General features: G+C 44.7%; 1 protein-coding gene across 1 annotated transcript; it reads left to right on the top strand.

Moving 5' to 3' along the window:
• Window positions 1-290: 290 nt before the first annotated feature.
• LRP10 (LDL receptor related protein 10) lies at window positions 291-15639 on the top strand. Its single transcript, XM_069961624.1, has 5 exons — window positions 291-536; window positions 7089-7124; window positions 9251-10343; window positions 10421-10550; window positions 14406-15639. The coding sequence occupies exons 1-5, from the start codon at window positions 506-508 to the stop codon at window positions 14946-14948; spliced, it is 1833 nt and encodes a 610-aa protein (XP_069817725.1). The 5' UTR covers window positions 291-505; the 3' UTR covers window positions 14949-15639.
• The last annotated feature ends 2660 nt before the right edge of the window (window positions 15640-18299 follow it).

Here is an 18299-nt window from a genome sequence, read left to right as displayed (position 1 = left end):
CTGCAGTAAAGCCCATTCACTTTAATGGCCTGAACTTATTGACAACCATTGACAACGTTTGGGCCACCACCCCACTTGTATGTTTCTCTAGTGGAACTCAAAATCGCATCATAAACGTATGAGTCTGGGAAGTGACCGAACACAGGGGCCACAGGTCGGGAGACATTGCTGCACAGGGTGCGTTATGGTTATATGTTTATCTCTGCCATAGGTTTGGGTGCCGGACTGGAAACCAGATGATGAAAACAACATGAGAAGCAGGTTAGGCAGCAGCAAAGTGTGAGAAGCAGAAGCGCCGGGAGGGGGAGCCAGAGAGACGGAAGAGACTGGGGTTATGGAGCAGGAAGTGGGGAGAAAAATAAGAAACAGGAAGAGACCGAGGAGTGCAGAGAGCTGGAGGAGGCGCAGTGACACGGGGGAAAGTTGCTCGAGAAGTCCGTGGAGTCTGTTAAATGGTCGGACAGACTCGGGAGTGTAAGGAAGTGACCCTCCGGCGGCCAGCAGCATGTCTCTCCTCCTCACACTGCTTCTCTATGGTAAGAGATCAGCTGGGGCGGTGGGGACACTGGTCGCCCTGGGTGCTGTCGTGTTATAGTGACGCTGCTATAGGCGGCTATGGCGTCAGAGGACCACAAGTCCCAGCAGCAGCTCCTCACAGCGGCTGCCTGTCCTGCCTGGGAGGGCTCTGTCTACACTGCAATGTAAGAGCTGAGGAGAGGTTACTCCTAGCAACCAATCAGATCGCTGCTTTCAATTTACATAGTCTCTGGAAAATAGGAACTGATTGGTTGCTATGGGTAACTGCTGAGATCTGTCAGGAGTGTGTGTCTGCAGATCTGGAGATCCCCCCAGCACATTGCCTGCAGTATATAGATGTGCCAGGAGTGTGTGTCTGCAGATCCCCCCCAGCACATTGCCTGCAGTATATAGATATGCCAGGAGTGTGTGTCTGCAGATCCCCCCCAGCACATTGCCTGCAGTATATAGATGTGCCAGGAGTGTGTGTCTGCAGATCCCCCCCAGCACATTGCCTGCAGTATATAGATGTGCCAGGAGTGTCTGTCTGTAGATCCCCGCCAGCACATTGCCTGCAGTATATAGATGTGCCAGGAGTGTGTGTCTGCAGATCCCCCCCAGCACATTGCCTGCAGTATATAGATGTGCCAGGAGTGTGTGTCTGCAGATCCCCCCCAGCACATTGCCTGCAGTATATAGATGTGCCAGGAGTGTGTGTCTGCAGATCCCCCCCAGCACATTGCCTGCAGTATATAGATGTGCCAGGAGTGTGTGTCTGTAGATCCCCGCCAGCACATTGCCTGCAGTATATAGATGTGCCAGGAGTGTGTGTCTGCAGATCCCCCCCAGCACATTGCCTGCAGTGTATAGATGTGCCAGGAGTGTGTGTCTGCAGATCCCCCCCAGCACATTGCCTGCAGTGTATAGATGTGCCAGGAGTGTGTGTCTGCAGATCCCCCCCAGCACATTGCCTGCAGTGTATAGATGTGCCAGGAGTGTGCGTCTGCAGATCCCCTCAGCACATTGCCTACACTATAGATCTGTCAGGAGTGTGTCTACAGATGTGTGTCTGCCTGTTACAGGATACTGAATGTATTCCGGACTGGGTTGTGCGCCCAAAGGCTCGATCACACATAGCGACTATGGTGAGACTGAGCCAGAAAGGTGCAGTGTACAGAAATCTATGTACAGGCTCCAGTAACAACTGCTGCAAAAATCTCAGCAACAAGTTTTTCTGCTTCTGAACCCCCATATCCCCTTACTGTAAACTGTCAAGTGTTTTCTCTTTTGATAAAGTGCTGCCCTTTCATAGAACCTAGTAAACATGCTATTACCTCACCATGCTCCCCCACTGTCTTTGGGTTCCCCACTGAGCGATACCACTGCCACTTCCAAAACGATTTGGTCTCAGCGGTGACAACCTGCTTAGCCAATCACTGAGGCCCGATTCACACGTCCGTGTCAGTTTTTACTGTCAGGAAATCCTGATCAGGAGACCTCAAATGTCATCAGGATTTCCTGACAGTAATCCGTTTTTACCTTCAGGAAACCATCAGGAAAAACCTTCAGGATTTCCTGATCAGAAGGAAAAATAGGACATGGTGGAAGATGTATTTATGCAAACTGAATGGCCACAGCTTGCAGAAGTACAACTCCCATCATGGCCTGCTGACAGGTCATGATGGGAGTTGTACTTCTGTAGCCTGTGGCCATCCAGGCTGCAGAAGTACAACTCCCATCATGACCTGTCAGCAAAGCATGATGGGAGTTGTACTTATGCAACCTGGATGGCCGAAGGCTGCAGAAGTACAACTCCCATCATGACCTGTCAGCAAATCATGATGGGAGTTGTACTTCTGCAACCTGGATGGTCACAGGCTGCAGAAGTACAACTCCCATCATGACCTGTCAGCAAAGCATGATGGGAGTTGTACTTCTGCTACCTGGATGGCCGCAGGCTGCAGAAGTACAAATCCCATCATGACCTGTCAGCAAAGCATGATGGGAGTTGTACTTCTGCAACCTGGATGGCCACAGGCTGCAGAAGTACAACTCCCATCATGCCCTGTCGGCAGGACATGGTGGGAGTTTTAGTTCTGGGGGGTGATCTCACCTGTCCTGCGGCTGCTGCTATCCGGTAGGCAGCATGAGGTGAGTTCGGGGGGTGGGGGGGCTCCGGAGTCGGCAAGGTTGGATGGAGAGGGGTTCGGGGGTCACCGGTCAGGGGGGAGGTTGTAGGTGCAGGTCCGGATATGGAGATCGGCGGCGGCGCTGCTTCGGTTCCGCAGGAAGACGACGCAGAGGCCCGGGGGGGGGGGGGGGGAGAGGCGTTGCGATCGGGCGGCGGGCAGCTGATGTCCGGTCCGGGGGGGGCATGTCGGACAGTGCGGGGTGATTATTGGGCGGCGGAATCTCAGACAGCGCGGGGTGATGACCGGGTGCAGGGGGGATGTCGGACGGCGCTGCCGGGTGATCGGGCGCGGGGGGGCATGTCGGACAGTGCGGGGTGATGATCAGGCGGCAGCGGGGTGCCAGTGGTTGCGGGGGGGCCGGCGGGCTCTCAATCGATCCGATGTACATCAGGAAAGTGCCCGTGATTCCGGCGCTCCCATAGACTTCTATGGGGGCGTCCGGGCCGGAATTCCGGACAAAAATAGGACATGTCCTATTTTTTCCGGATCATTTTTCCAGAACGGACACCCTTCCGGAAAAATCCGGAAGGGTGTCCGTGCCTAATTAAAGTAAATGGGTCCGGAAATCCGTCCAGATTTCCTGATAGGAACTCGGGTGGTTTTTCCGGACGTGTGAAGGGGGCCTGACTGAGACAGAACAGTGCCACAGTCAGTGATTGGCTGAGCGGGCTGTCATTGCCTGGACCAGATTGTCTTGGAAGTGGTGGTGGGATCTCTCAGCAGTAACTGACATGCACAGGAAGCCTCCCTTTTGAGTCCAGCAAAATAACAGTATGATCGCTCCGTTAAAGTCAGTGGGCCTGCTGAGAGTATACCACAGTATACACTGGCATAGCCCATGCCAAAATATACACTGAAATCATGATACAAACAGACCCCTAGTTTACTTTCCTGCAGCATTGACATTTCGTACGTTTACGATCCCTGGCCTCAGCAGTGGTACTTGCATGTATAGCCACTGAGGACCACACCTGTGTACAATTGGAAATAGTCTAAGAAAAACTTCCAGCATCAGGGCTCTGCTAGACCACTTTGTAAGGGTAGCTTCACACGTACCGGATCCGCAGTGGATTTCACGCTGTGTGTTTGCAGCGAAATCCACTGCAGATACTGGTAGTGTGAAGTTGAATGGGTCCCATACACGCAGCGGAATTTTCATTCCACTGCCAGTATGTGACCCTGCCTCTTTAACCACCTGCATCCCGCCGCCTGCAACCCCGGCCCGAAGCATGCATTACCTGCTTTGCGCCGTGGCTTAGTGTGAGGCTCCCAGCTCCCAATCAGCCAATCAGTGCTGCCGTGCATTGATTGGCTGATGGAGACCGACGGGAGCCTCACAAACAGCCACGGCGCTAAGCAGGTAATGCATGCTTCGGGCCGGGGTTGCGGGAAAGGTCATATACCATATATTGCAATCTCTCAAGGGACAAGTCCGGTGAAATTTTTTAATGAAAGTATTGTATTGCCCCCCAAAAGTGATACAAATCCCCAATATACACTTATTACGGGAAATGCACATAGAGTGTTTTTTTCCCTGCACTTACTACTACATCAAGTCTTCACTTCCTGGATAACATGGTGATGTCACTTCCTGGATAACATGGTGATGTCACCACCCGACTCACAGAGCTGTGCGGGCTGTGGCTGCTGGAGAGGAGGATGGCACAGGGGACATAGGGCAATGGAGGGACACTGAGCATCACCCTGCCATCATCCTCTCCAGCAGCCACAGCCCGCACAGCTCGAGTCAGGTTGGGACATCGCCATGTTATCCAGGAAGTGACATCACCATGTTATCCAGGAAGTGACGTCACCATGTTATCCAGGAAGTGACATCACCATGTTATCCAGGAAGTGACATCACCATGCTATCCAGGAAGTGACATCACCATGCTATCCAGGAAGTGACATCACCATGCTATCCAGGAAGTGACATCACCATGTTATCCAGGAAGTGACATCACCATGCTATCCAGGTAGTGAAGCCTTGATGCAGTAGTAAGTGCAGGGAAATAGCACTTTATGAGCATTTCCCGTAATAAGTGTATATTGGTGATTTTTATTACTTTTGGGGGCAATACAATACTTTAATAAAAAATTTTGCCGGACTTCTCCTTTAAGCTCTCCCAAGCTTGAAGCGTGTCATGTTGTATAACCTTTAATGTCACGTACCCATTTAATAATTTTTTCAGTATAGAAACGTTGTTACGGAGCTATGCCGATGCGGCTTTTTCTCGCACTTGTGACACGGCTGCTCACCGGTGTGGCATAACAGGACGGAAACTAAACACCTTATAAGCCGGCTATGAACAAAGGGGGAGCTAATAGAGCTGGCTTTTTCTTTGATGATACAATTGGCAATAGTTGATAGAACTTTCAAGGATCTTAACAGAAGAAAGATGACATTGCCGTGAACAAGTGTGCACATCTGAGTTGTGTACCCAGACTGAAAGGTGTAATCCTTGCCAAGCGGCCTCTGCTCTGTACAGTCTATGAATACTGGCATTCAGTAATTGTTATGAGCTGCAGATCACTTTGAAGAGATTACTTTTCATTTTCACATGAAATATTTTTTCCGCTTGATCAGTTGTGGGAGAAAGCCTAATAAAATTTACTGTGGTTCAGTGTTACACTATAAAAACATAAAGTCCAAGACGAGTGAATTCTTTTTATAGGCGCTGGTAACGTAGGGATAGTAAAGCTGATTTATCTGGTGTAATAAAGGCCCCATTAGCTGGGGAAGGTTAGGTTTTCATTTTTTTTTTTTTCATGCACAATGACTTTTTGTCATGCTGGAGCTGTGTCTACAAACCTAGTCACATAGCCAGCAAATTCATCAGATTTCATTTTCGTAATTAAAGTGAACCTGTCATCATTTCTTTCTACCAGTGTCACAGACAGCAGGGAACAGGCATGTGCTTCTTTATTACAAGTATCTATGTCATTACAGAGAAATCACAGTTAAAAAGAAAATAAAAATGTAGGCCGGGATTGGGGCATCAAGTTATCAGGTTAGTCATTGGCAGCCTCTTCCTGCCCTGCTGGGCTGTACTGATTAATCAGAGAATAACCAGGGACCACCCCAATGACTTGAAGTTCTGTTTCTGGCTATTTTTATTTGGGCAATTAATAGGCACTTGTGATAAAGGAGATGTGGTTTCGGCAGAATGAAACTGTTGACAGGTCTCGTATAATATAGCTCCTGATGAAGGCCACAGGCCGAAACGCCGCGTCCTCCTTGTTTGTACCTGTATGATGTGACACTGCAATAAAGGTACACAAAGAACTTTGTGAGTGCCGGGATATTTCGTTATTAGGTCTCCTATAATGACCTGTCTTGAAATCTGAAAAATTAGAGGGGAAGTCCTGTGAAATTGAAAAAAGTGAGGAAGGCAGGGGGGTTCAGGAAAATAATAAGCAAAGTATACTTACCCATCCTCGTGCCCCCGTAGTGCCGCTCCCGGGTCCCATTGGTAAATTATAACCAAGTCAATCAGATTTCCATAAGGATGTGTTCATAGAAATCTTTTTGTTGGAAAACATGTTGTGGGATTTACAGTAGAAATTTAAGGTGTATCTTCTGCTGTGGATTTGCAGTTTGCGGTGTATGCGGCTGATTCGGTTGCGGTTTTGTACAGATTTGGTCCAGGCTACGTGACACGTAATCTGTATGTATTCCATTAAATCCACTTGGTTTTTATACAGAATCCCAATTTGAAGCTGTGTAAAAAAAACAAAAAACATCATGAACATGAGTTTCAGTGTTTTTCACAGATAACATTATTCATGCTGTGCAGAATACCACAATGTTAAAAGGTCATAGATCTTGAATAAAGCCCTAAGGCTATGTGGAAAACATGGATATAGTCATTGGCTGTATACATGTTTTCCAGACAACCTTAGAGCTTTATCCACGTTCAGCAGCCGCCACTAATCCAATGCCGATCGTTCGGGTTCGGGTGGACTCGAACCCGAACCCGGTTCGCTCATCTCTAGTCATAGTACCAATGGGAACTTCTTTTTTTTTTTTTTAAGCCTTTACGGCTGTTTTTATTGCCATAATTTAAGCCATTTTTTGGGCTGCAGCAAAATCTTTAGCCCTTAAGTCTTTTAATGGCCCAAACTACATACCACATTAATGGCCGAAAGAGGTCCCAACACTTTTATATTCATAACAGTTGTAGCCATACAATTTATATGTGCAAGAGCTTTTTATCTTTGAGATCAATAGAACTTTTTGAAATGTTAAACTGCTTTTTTACGTCCCAAACAACAGACCAAAATAATGTGTATACTGGCAGTAATTTTGGAACAGATCTGCTGTATGAGGTGACTCTTTCCTGCTTTTCACTCAACTTCCTCTTTTTTGCTTTCTTCTAGGAAATCTATTATTCATTAAAGGGGATTCCATTTTTGGTAAGTTTAAAACTTAAAAAAAAGGACAATAATTTTTGTCTATATACCTAACATTTGATTCCTTAAAGGGACATGAACAGCTTACAATAACCAGTGCAAAAGACTTACCATTAATATTTCCAGTTCATCATTTTTCCAAGAAAAACAAACCTTTTTTTGAAATTGCTTGGCAGTATCACAGAGGCATGTCCCACACTGTTGGTGCCCGCCGTCTTACAGATTAAGTGACAGGCAAGTTCAGTCTGTCAATATAAGTGGTAGGTCGCAGGCCATCGCAGTACACACAGCGACTGTGTGGGGTTTCAACAAGCTTGAAGGAGACCTGTTTGTCACACAATCTGTAGGAGGCAGTGTTTGGAGGCATTGGAGCAGGGTGGGCACCAGCAGTTTTATAGACAGTCAAAGAATAAAAAATTTTTTTTTACTAAAAATGATGACCGGGACATCTCAAACAAAGATAACTCTTTAAAAAGGTTTTCCTTGATTAGAAAAAGTACAGCTACTTACTTGTAAAAACAGCACCACCCCTGTCCTAAGGTTGTGTGTGGTATTACAGTTCAGCTCCATTCACTGCACTAGAACTGAGCTGCAAAATCCCACACCCAAACTGAGGATAAGTGGTGGTTCTATCTTAAAGGAGAAGTCCCATGAAGCTAACAAATGACAGTCAGGCAAGGGCTGCGGGAACATAATAAATGAAATATACTTACCCATCCCTGTGCCCCAGAAGTGTTTTTTGCACTTTGACATGTGATTGATGGACTCATTGAGCTGTGACACTCTGTACTGGTTGGGACTTAATGTATTTAGTCTTTTTTTTTTTTTTTTCCAACCAGCAAAAGACTTAAAAAAGCTATAAAGTATAACTTTATTTTAAAGCATGATAACTGAAAAAAAATAATGAATGTAAATTACAAACTTGCTTTATATCACATCTGCTGTTGATTTAGAAAGTTATAACAACAGTGACACTTTAAACAGAAAATCATTTTCCGATGACACATTTCCTTTAAAGATGTTTACTCACTTGTAGAACTCTCACTTCCTGGTTTGGCTAAGTGTGTGTGTGTGTGGGGGGGGTTGCAGCAATGCTGAGCTGCATCAGCATCTCTGTGTGTCCTGCTCAAATCACAGACAGCCCCTGGGACAACCCACAAGCCCTAGAGCTGTATTTAATCTGAGAGGGAGACATAGAAGGGTCATAAGCATCTAACCTGCTGATATGTCCCCATAGCTCACGGGACGCTGAGGATGAAGGTGCATTTCTTACCTTCATCCTCCGCACTGTTTTCGTGCTATTAGGATTTTCACCTTTATTCTAATTTGGGTGGTTTGATGCACTGGGGGGGGGGGGGGGTGGGACTACCTCCCCCAGTGCACCAATCTGCACCAGCCGGCCCGTAAATACATTGGGCACATCTTCCTTCGTCTGTGCGTAGTACTTGGAAACCTATTCCTGCTTCAACCATAAATGACACCAAATTTAAAGGAGTATTCAGACTTTCCAGACATCTGAAATAAGCCTCTCTTTATATTACCTCTGGTGTACTGATGTGTGTGGCATGCTTCTGTCACACTCTGGTCCTGTTAGTCAGTTGCACGTCCCATTTGGATTGCATCACTTCCTGTCAGTATTCCCATGCTGTGGAACGGACGCTGATTTCATTTGCCATCTTCCTCTTCTCAGAGCAACGAGGCAAGTGCATCAAGAAGTATTACCTTAGGCAATCTGTTATGTATGAATATTGACTTTTGTGTGTGCTTTTAAAACATCTTATTCATGCACCCCTCTTTTAAAAGTTAAAATTTGAGGACGTTGGGGCGGAAATAATTAGTTTAGTTTTTAGAAGAGTAAATAAACCTGCAGCGCTCACCCGTATCCTTAAAACTTCTTTATTCCAACCCCATGATAAACGGCTGTTACCCTCCTTTTTGTATGTTACATGTACCATGTTGAAATAAAGAAGTTTTAGCGATATTGGTGAGTGCCGCAGCTTCATTTACTCTTCTGAAAAGTAAACATACCGTTCAGAGTGTGAACAGCGCAGAGGACCAATGGGGCTCTTTTAACACATAATTTTTTTTGTGCCACTTCTGACCAGTTTTCTCTCTTTTCCATCTTGCAGAGTCCTCAGCCTGCCTAGCGGGTTTCTTTCATTGCAACTCTGGCTGTATTCCACTGTTTTCAGTCTGTGATGGCTCGTTTGACTGTGAGGATAAATCTGACGAGATGTCTTGTTCATCATATTGCAACTTTACACTGAAAGATTTTTATGGAGTCTTTTCCCCTCCTGGATATCCAGGTTCTCCACCCTTTCCTCTACCATCTCATTGCCGTTGGTTGATTGACTCTGAAGACAGCCGTGGACTTGCCTTGCAGTTTTCTGCACTCCAACTTTCTGAGCTCGACGCTCTTGTGGTTTATGAAAATGGCGTTGGGGATTTTCCACGCCTCCTCCGTGCCTTGTACCACCAGAGCAATGGCAAATCTGTCACAGTGGAGTCTGTGGGGGGCAGAGTAACTATTATATATCAGTACAATACAACATATGACTCTGGGTTTAGATTTCCCAGCAATGAGAACCACAACCCTGGTCCCCGCTTAACTGATCAGATGGGATCACCACCGTCTCAGTTTCATTTTACAGGCTTCAACATACACAATGGGTGGTATCCGTCATTTCGTCCCCGAGGTTTTAATGCCACTTATCGAGTGCGAGGTTACTGTCTTCCTTGGGACCAGCCTTGTGGCTCTAGTCCAGGTCTTTTATGGGATGATGGAGTAGAAGTAGGTGGTGGCTGTTTTTCAGACTCGCAGCGTTGCGATGGGACCTGGGACTGTGCCAATGGCAGAGATGAAGTTAATTGTACAAATTGCCCTGAGGGGCACTTTCCATGTACTACCAGTCATGGCTGTTACCCCATTACCGAGCGGTGTAACTACCAAACTTCTTGCCAAGATGGTACAGATGAAAGAGGCTGTCGTGGATGCCAGCCCGGTGGCTTCCATTGTGATCTGGAGCGCTGCGTGTATGAGGCATGGGTGTGTGATGGGCAAGCCGATTGTCGAGATGGAAGTGATGAGAAGAACTGTGGCTACATACTTCCCCGTAAAGTCATTGCGGCTGCTGTTATAGGAAGCTTGATCTGTGCTACGTTACTTGTTGTAGCGTTGGGATGTACATGCCGACTCTATACTTCACGAGCACGCGAGTATAGGTGAGCATCATTAGTAATGTCATTATGTTCTGAACAATAATAAAGCAAGCAAAGCTAACAGGTTTTTTTTTTCACAGCATCTTTGCACCTTTATCCCGGATTGATGCAGAATTGATCCAGCAGCAAGCACCACCATCCTATGGACAGTTAATAGCTCAAGGAGCTATACCACCCGTTGATGACTTTCCCACCGAGAGTCCTAGTGACGTGAGTGTTCATGCCATGTAGTTGCTTGTTCCAATGGCTCCCATGTATTATTACATTTACTGGCTGGGTACAATTTCCTCTGACTAAACCTGCTACTTGTTGGGAGCCAGATCCCTAGCAGTCAGCTTATGTCTCCTGGAGACCCAAAGCAATAAGCGGCGTCTCAGATGAGTCAACCTTTTATGCTGAACTGCTCCAACTTTTACGCTGGAGTTGTCAGCAAGGAACAATAAAAAGCTAAGGCTTATTTCAATAATTTGAGCAAATGCGAGCTCTTAAAGGGAATATGTTAGCTGCAGTTCACTTTCCAAACTGCTGACACTGGGATTTTTGGGATTCAGCTTCCAGGTGTCTACCAAGCAGGGAGTGTGTGTGTGTGGGGGGGGGGGGGGGGGGGGGGAAGCATTACAGCCGAGCATTTTCTACATTCTGGAAGCACAGCTGAATATATAAAAGGTACTATGTGTCCCCTTGACCTATTGCCAAAATATCACAGTGCCAGCAGTTTGGAACGTTAATTGCAGCTGACACATTCCTTTAAGGGTATGTTCACAGATAACAAGTTCGCAGCGGATTTCACATTGCACATATCGCAGATTTTATTTCCGCTCTCATGTCTGCTTCTTTGGGCCCCGGCTCACTGACAGTCAGTGTACAGATTGGCTGGATGGGCTGTCAGCAAATCTGGACGGGATGATTTATCATAATCAGAACCCTTCCCCTTTCTTATGTGTGTGGTCATTTCTGAAAAGACTATAGCCCTGCAGATTAATTACCCAGTCATAGTATGATCCAGTCATATTTTGTTTTTTCCCACTATATCATATTTTTCTACCAACATTATTAGGTCTTATTAACTACAAGCTGTTCTATTTCCCCCACACTGCTCTCAATCTACACAGTCTTCATATTTTTTATTTTAGTGCCCCCCCACCCATTCTCTGTTTTAAACACTCTGCCAGCCTCTTAGCCATTATCTCCCCCAGCACAGCTGCACCCTTCCCCATTGAAGTGCAAGCCATCCTCACCATAGAGTCTATACCTGACATAGAAGTCAGACGAGTTCTTCATGGCCCCAACTCCGCCTCTCTGCACCAGTTCTTAAAGTGACACTGTCACCCCCTTTGTGCATTTTGACATCTCTACACAGGTGTAAAGAGTAAATTTAGTGGTTTTTATACCTTATTTTATATCATACGTCATGGTGCTTGTCCAAGTAAAAAGTCATCTTTTATCAAGTGCAGATTAAGTGGGCGGGGCCTCGCAACATTAGCGCCACTTATCCCCGCCCACAACGCCACAGTTGGCCCCACCCCCTCACCGGCCATTGGAGCAGGCTGGCCGAAAGGTCTAGACCCCACCCCCTTTTCGTTGACCAACCAATAGGTGTCAAGGGGGCGGAGCCAACAGTGTCGTTGTGGACGGGGCTAAGTGGCGCTAATGCCGTGAGGCCACGCCCACTTAACACAATCTGCAGTTGATAAAAGATGACTTTTTACTTGAACAAGCACCATGACATATGATATGAAATAAGGTGTGAGAAACGCTAAATTTACCCTTTACACCTGTGTAGAGATGTCAGAATGCACAAAGGGGGTAACAGTGTCACTTTAAGTCACTTGCACAGGGAAGTTTAAAGCGTATCTGTCATAATGCAGGCATTTAAAGGGGTATTCCCATATCAACCGCTATAGTTGTAGGGCTTGTCAAGTTTAATATATTTTTGCAATTACATTCATTTATCAAACTTTCTTCACTCTCCTGAATATGCTGCTCTTTTCTGCCCACAGTTAACTGCTCGTTGTCTAGGTTTCAGACCACCATTCCAAAAGCAGTTGTCTGACTGGGGTATATAGATATAGTATACATATTTATGTATGTATTATGCTATATATATATATATACACTACAACTCTATACATCTGTTTTATATACACCAGCACCAGTATATTCCACCATGAACAGTCTGTATTATTTGTCATTGGAGTTTATAAGGAAAGGGATTGCTATTCCTTCCAAGGGTTATTAGCAGACCTGAGACAAATAAATGTGGAGAAGGCAGGGTGCAATGGATGGGAAATAACAGGAGGATGGGGTGCAGAGAGATTGCTCACTTGATGGAGGCAGGAAACTGCATAAATATGAACACCTACGAGAGTGGTTCAGAATAGAAACACACACAGAGAGGAGGATAAAAAGAAGGAAGAGCACGCACACACAGTCATTCTCAGCGAGTGTCCCACACTGACACTACCAATCATTTTAATAACTGGCAATTATACCTGTAATGGAAGAGAGAAGCAGTGTTTCCTGGAACATTTGCTGTCTCTTAAAATGAATCCTGTCTGTACTCCATCTAGTGGTCTCCAGAAATGTTATCACTGGGAATGTACCAGCATTTTAACTTGGATTTGTTTTACTAGCCATAGACAGCATTTGTAGTGTACTTCAAAGAGCATATCCGATCTTTACTGGTCCCTCTTGACCTGAATATGTGACCACCGCAGCCGCTTACTAGTGAGCAGTCATTGGCTATGTTCACAAATTGTATTTCTGTCTGTCTTTTTTTTCTACCAGAATCAGGAGTGGAACTGACAGGGCAAAATTGTAATGGAAAGATTTGTCCAGCTTCTTTATTTTCAACCCACTCCTGATTTTGATTGAAAAAAAGATTGACAGAAATACTATGGATGAACATAACCATTGGCTGCAGGAGTCACATATCTGGGTCATAAGGGACTACAAAGTAGAAACTGGTGGGGGATCTGGTGAGTACTACTACTTTTGTTAAACTGCAAAATTGTGAGCTATTAAAAAAACATAAGGAAAAAACAATTTTAACGGTTTTGTTTTTATTAAAATATACATGCTAGTCCAGTGCTTCAGTTCTGGTCCTCATGGCCCACCACAGGTCGTGTTTTGAGGATTTCCTTAGTATTTCACAGGTGATATAAGTATACTTGGTGCATCAGGTATTATCACAGGTCTTCTTTGTATGGGATATCCTCAACACATGACCTGTTGGTGGGCTATGAGGAAAGAAATTGAGAAGCATTGTGGGGCCATTGTGTGAATTTTACAGACTTTTGTCTTTAAAGTGACAGTCATCCCCTTTCTGTGTGAGGACTTCTCTACACAGCTGTAAAGTCTAAATTCTGCAGTTTTCATACCTTACTTTATTATAGATTTCTTGGTGCTTAGGCTGGGTTCACACTGTGTTTTTGCAATATATTCTACGTATCCGTATTTAATTGGTTATTTTTAACGGACAGAAAAACATAGTCAACACTATTTTTCTGTAAAAAAAAAAACAAAAAACATCCGCTTTGATCTGGTTTTTTTTGTTTTTTTTTTATAATGGAAGTCAATGGAAAAACGGATCCAAACAGATGACACACAATTGCAACCGTTTTTGCATCTGTTCTTTTCCATAAAACATATACGTTAAACTGATAGGAAAAACCCAGTGTGAACCCAGCCTTAGTCCAGTGAAAAATGCTTTTTGTCGTTTGTGGCCTCTAGGCCCCACTCCCTCAGCAGCCATTGGAAAGGGCCAGCCTAGAGGTCTAGGCTCTGCACCCTCTGGGTTGGCCCTTAGACAATGATGACCTTGCAGAGGGGTGGGGCCTATGCTGTTGATGTGAGTAGGGGCGCTGCCGACGCGGAGCCCTGTCTAAGTGGCACAATCCACCAACGATAAAAAGCATTTTTCACTGGTCCAAGCACCAAGAAATCTATAAAAAAAAAAAAAAAAAAGTAAGGTAAAGTAAACTTCAGAATTTAGTCTTATATAAAAACAGTTACTATCAAAAGGTGACATAATGGGTAATTTTGTTCATTCTACTCTTGTCATAGGGCTCATTTATGGGAAACCTTCGCAGTCTACTACAGTTCCTAAATCAGACACCGCCTCTTCCTGCCAGTGGCCTAAATGAACTACCTCCTAGACGCCGCCCTCCACGTCCTGTTAGGCGCCTTCTCCGAAGACTTCGAAGATGGGGTCTTCTTCCGCCCCGAACACAGGGGACACAAACTGAGGCACCCCAGAATCAAAGCACTAGTCCATCACAAGTAACATCAGAAAGCAGTGATCTTACCTCTGCTCCACTACTCCCAGTGAAGACTCCTTTAGATTCACCTGATTATTCTTTTTCCTTGACTGAGCCTTCAGCTTCTTCCCAGCTCACCTCCCCAGTGGAAGAAAGGAGTGGACTAATGATGGGGATGATGCAGGTGGTGCGGGAAAGGGTTTTGCATCCCCTCGGTGCGGAAGGAAGGGGCGAGAGGTTTGGAGAGGATGGGCTGGAAGGAACTGAAGAGGAGGATGAAATGCTGTTGCTGCCACTTGCAGAAGGCTACGATGGGGCAGCAGGAGATGTGGGGTTAATTTTATGTTAGCATAGCTTCTTTCCTTTATCCTCTCATTACATATTTGCACATAGTGAAGGGTTTTGTGAGAGCCTGTCTACTGTTGCCATGATCAGTGCTTGAAGCGTAGGTGACACTTGATGATAAATGGGCTTGTTAAAAAACACCGATCAACACATCAGCATTGTGCATTGAGATTCTAATGACTCGCGTCTTGTGTCTATAACCAGCTCTGCTGTATGCAGCGATTGTCGGATTCACTATAACCCATAAGCCGTCTGTTCAGCATAGCTCAGTTTTGTGGAAGCATACCATACCATTTGTAAGCTATTTACAGTTTATATAGAGAGAATCTATCTATGCAGTTTAGTAACTTAGTACAAATTGCACTACTTACCATTAGAGATGAGTACTACTCAAACATGCCCAGGTCCATCTGAACCAAATCGTTCAGCATTTGAATACCGGTGGCTGAAGAAGTTGGATGCAGCCCTAAGGCTGCCTGGAAAACATGGATGCAGTACCAGCCGGATGATCTCTCCATCAGAACTCTCCACTGCACACTATGGAGTGTGCGGACAGAGCCACATGCTCCATAGTGTGCACTGACAAGGTTTTCTGCGGCCGCTATTCATTGAATAGTGGCCACAGAAAACCTTGCGGCGCCGCTAGGGATCCCGGCGGAGTGTATACTATGGGGGAGATTTATCAAACATGAGGTAAAGTGAAACTGGCTCAGTTGCCCCTAGCAACCAATCAGATTCCACCTTTCATTCCTCACAGGCTCTTTGGAAAATGAAAGGTGGAATCTGATTGGTTGTTAGGGGCAACTGAGCCAGTTTCACTTAACACCATGTTTGATAAATCTCCTCCTATGTGCATACACTCCGGCCGGGATTCTCTCAGCCTGCAGAACAACGTAAGTACTGCAGAAATCATGGCTGTTGTAACAACGGCCATGATTTCCACGGAACTTACGTTGTGTGAACGTGGCCATAGGCTTATCCATGTTTTCTCGGACTCCCTCGGGCTGCATCCAACTTCTTCAGCCACCGTTAATCAAATGCTGAACGATCAGACTTGAGCATGCTGGAGTTGTGTTCATCTCTACTTACCATGTATTTGATCAATAGTAACCCTCTGTATTATAGCCCAGAGCCGCCATCATCATTTGTGTGTTTCATCCCCAAAGCTTCATCACATCGTTTCAAACAGCCTGTGAATAATAGTATAAAGTCTATGAGAGAGAATTCCTAATCCTGTCTAATATTTAGACAGTGTAAACCAGGCATCTGAGCATGAGTTATCACAGTGGCTCCTGCTGTATGATACATTTGGTGCATTTTGCATCAGATGCTGTTGCCTAACTTGCTGTCTTATCCTACACCAAGACTTTGGCACAAATTGTCACATTTTAGGCCACACCCTTTCCCCCTACTTAGCCACGCCCCTTTGCTTAGTGAGGCTCTAACAGTGTCAACACATAAGTTTGGTGCAAGCCAGGTTGCAGATTCATGAAACTGTCTGTGTTGGCCATGGCAAGCAATCGTAGCTCGGCTTATATTTTTAAGGCTAGCCGTCTTCCCATCCGTTTCACAGTTTCTGTACGTTTAATTTTAATGTACAGAATGATGTGGTCAACCACATTACACAGACCCTGTTCTATCCGTTGTCAGTGGTAAACAGATTATGCAGTATAGCATACAACAGCATCCGTTTTTACCATCCGTTCTTGCATCCGTTTTTTTTTTTAAACATACTTGTTAAACTGGTAGCAGAAACACAGTGTGAACCTAGCCTTACAGTGCTCTAGAAAAATAAAAGCTGCTAGTGTTTTTCCTTACAGTTTCATGAATCTCCTCCCAACATTTCTAAAAATCCAGATTACTAGTGCAAGCAAATAATGCTGTGAAATTTCAGCATTTAGGGGTCATTCACATGTCCGTAGAATTCCATCCTACACAGACAGTGTTCCGTGAACTTGACTTGGGAGCACCCAGCATCAGCGTGGCTGTGTCAGTACAGCAGCGCAGACTTTTAAACTGTTTAGGAGCTTCCGACATCATAGTTAATCCTGATGCTGGGAGCTCCCAGGTCCAGTCCGCAGAATACTACTGTCCGTGCACGGATGTAATTCTACGGACGTGTGAATAACCCCTAAGAGGGACTGTATTGTCTGTATGTTTTTGCAGAGTCTTGCATATTAATTTGCGCCTTTCTTTACTGCTGTTTTTTTGTTTAGTTTTTTTTACATATAATATATGTAAAGTCACCCTGTTAAATTTTGCTGAAGTAAGTGCTGTGCGACTTGCTGGGTACGCTGACCTTCTGTGGATAAGTTTTACGGGAGCTTAGAAGTACCTTTAAAAATTCCCCCTCTAAATTTAGAAGTGTTGTTCATGCAGCTCCAGGTTTATAACCCCTTTCCAACACAGACAGTTTTTGTTTTCTTACTAACTTTTTTTTTTTGCTCATCATATTTGTATGAGAGCGTCTGAACAAATTGTATTTTTAAAGGCAGCTTATAATGTGCTGGAGAACATTTTATGAGGTGGAATGAGGAAAAAAAAACAAAACAATCCTGTCATTGATTTTTAGGATTTTTATTATCAGGCAATGTTCACACGACCTCTTTTTCAGACAAAATAACGGCCGTTTAATAATGACTGCTGTAAGTAATGTTAATAAACATTATTGACTGCCATAGTTGTAAAATAATGGTATTTTGCATAAAATATGTTGTGTGAACATAGCCTTTAACAGTGATAAAAATTACATGTTAACGCTATTGTGCGGGTCAGTCCATTTACTACTATAAGAGATTTATATAGGTTTTGTCATATTTTAGTATTTTTTAAAAAGTAGAAATACCAGAGCAACAGTTCTGACTTTAAAAACATTGTTGTGTTCACTGTATGGGGTAAATGTTGTGAACATGTTTAATTTCTTTATTGTTTAGAGTTTTTTTTTTGTTTTTTTTACTTCATAAACTGGAAAGGGGGTAGTGTTCTAAACTTTTTAGTTTTTAGGGTTTTAGGTTTGAGGATTGTTGTTTTTTTTAAGTCTAAAGCCAGATTCACACATTCTATCTATACGGTCTCTATATGCTACGGAATGGACTTTCGGAACTCCCAGTATCATCATTCGTTATGATACCGCAAGCGCCGAAACAGTTAAATCTTCGCACTACTGTATTGACACAGTGTGAATGGAACGTGTGAATGTAGCCTTAGGGCCCTATTCCAGCAGATGATTATCATTCGCATAATCGTTAACGATAAACGACCAAGCGGCCGCTATTACGAAAGCCATGAAATCGTTCGCCCATTCACATGGAAAGATAATCGTTACTTATGATCGTTCTTGCGGTCATCTTGTCGT

The sequence above is a fragment of the Dendropsophus ebraccatus genome, chromosome 3 (genome assembly GCF_027789765.1).
Source record: "Dendropsophus ebraccatus isolate aDenEbr1 chromosome 3, aDenEbr1.pat, whole genome shotgun sequence".
NCBI classification, from domain to species: Eukaryota; Metazoa; Chordata; class Amphibia; order Anura; family Hylidae; genus Dendropsophus; species Dendropsophus ebraccatus.
The sequence above is the reverse complement of the archived record's forward strand: the minus strand, read 5'-3'. Positions and strand labels throughout refer to the sequence as shown.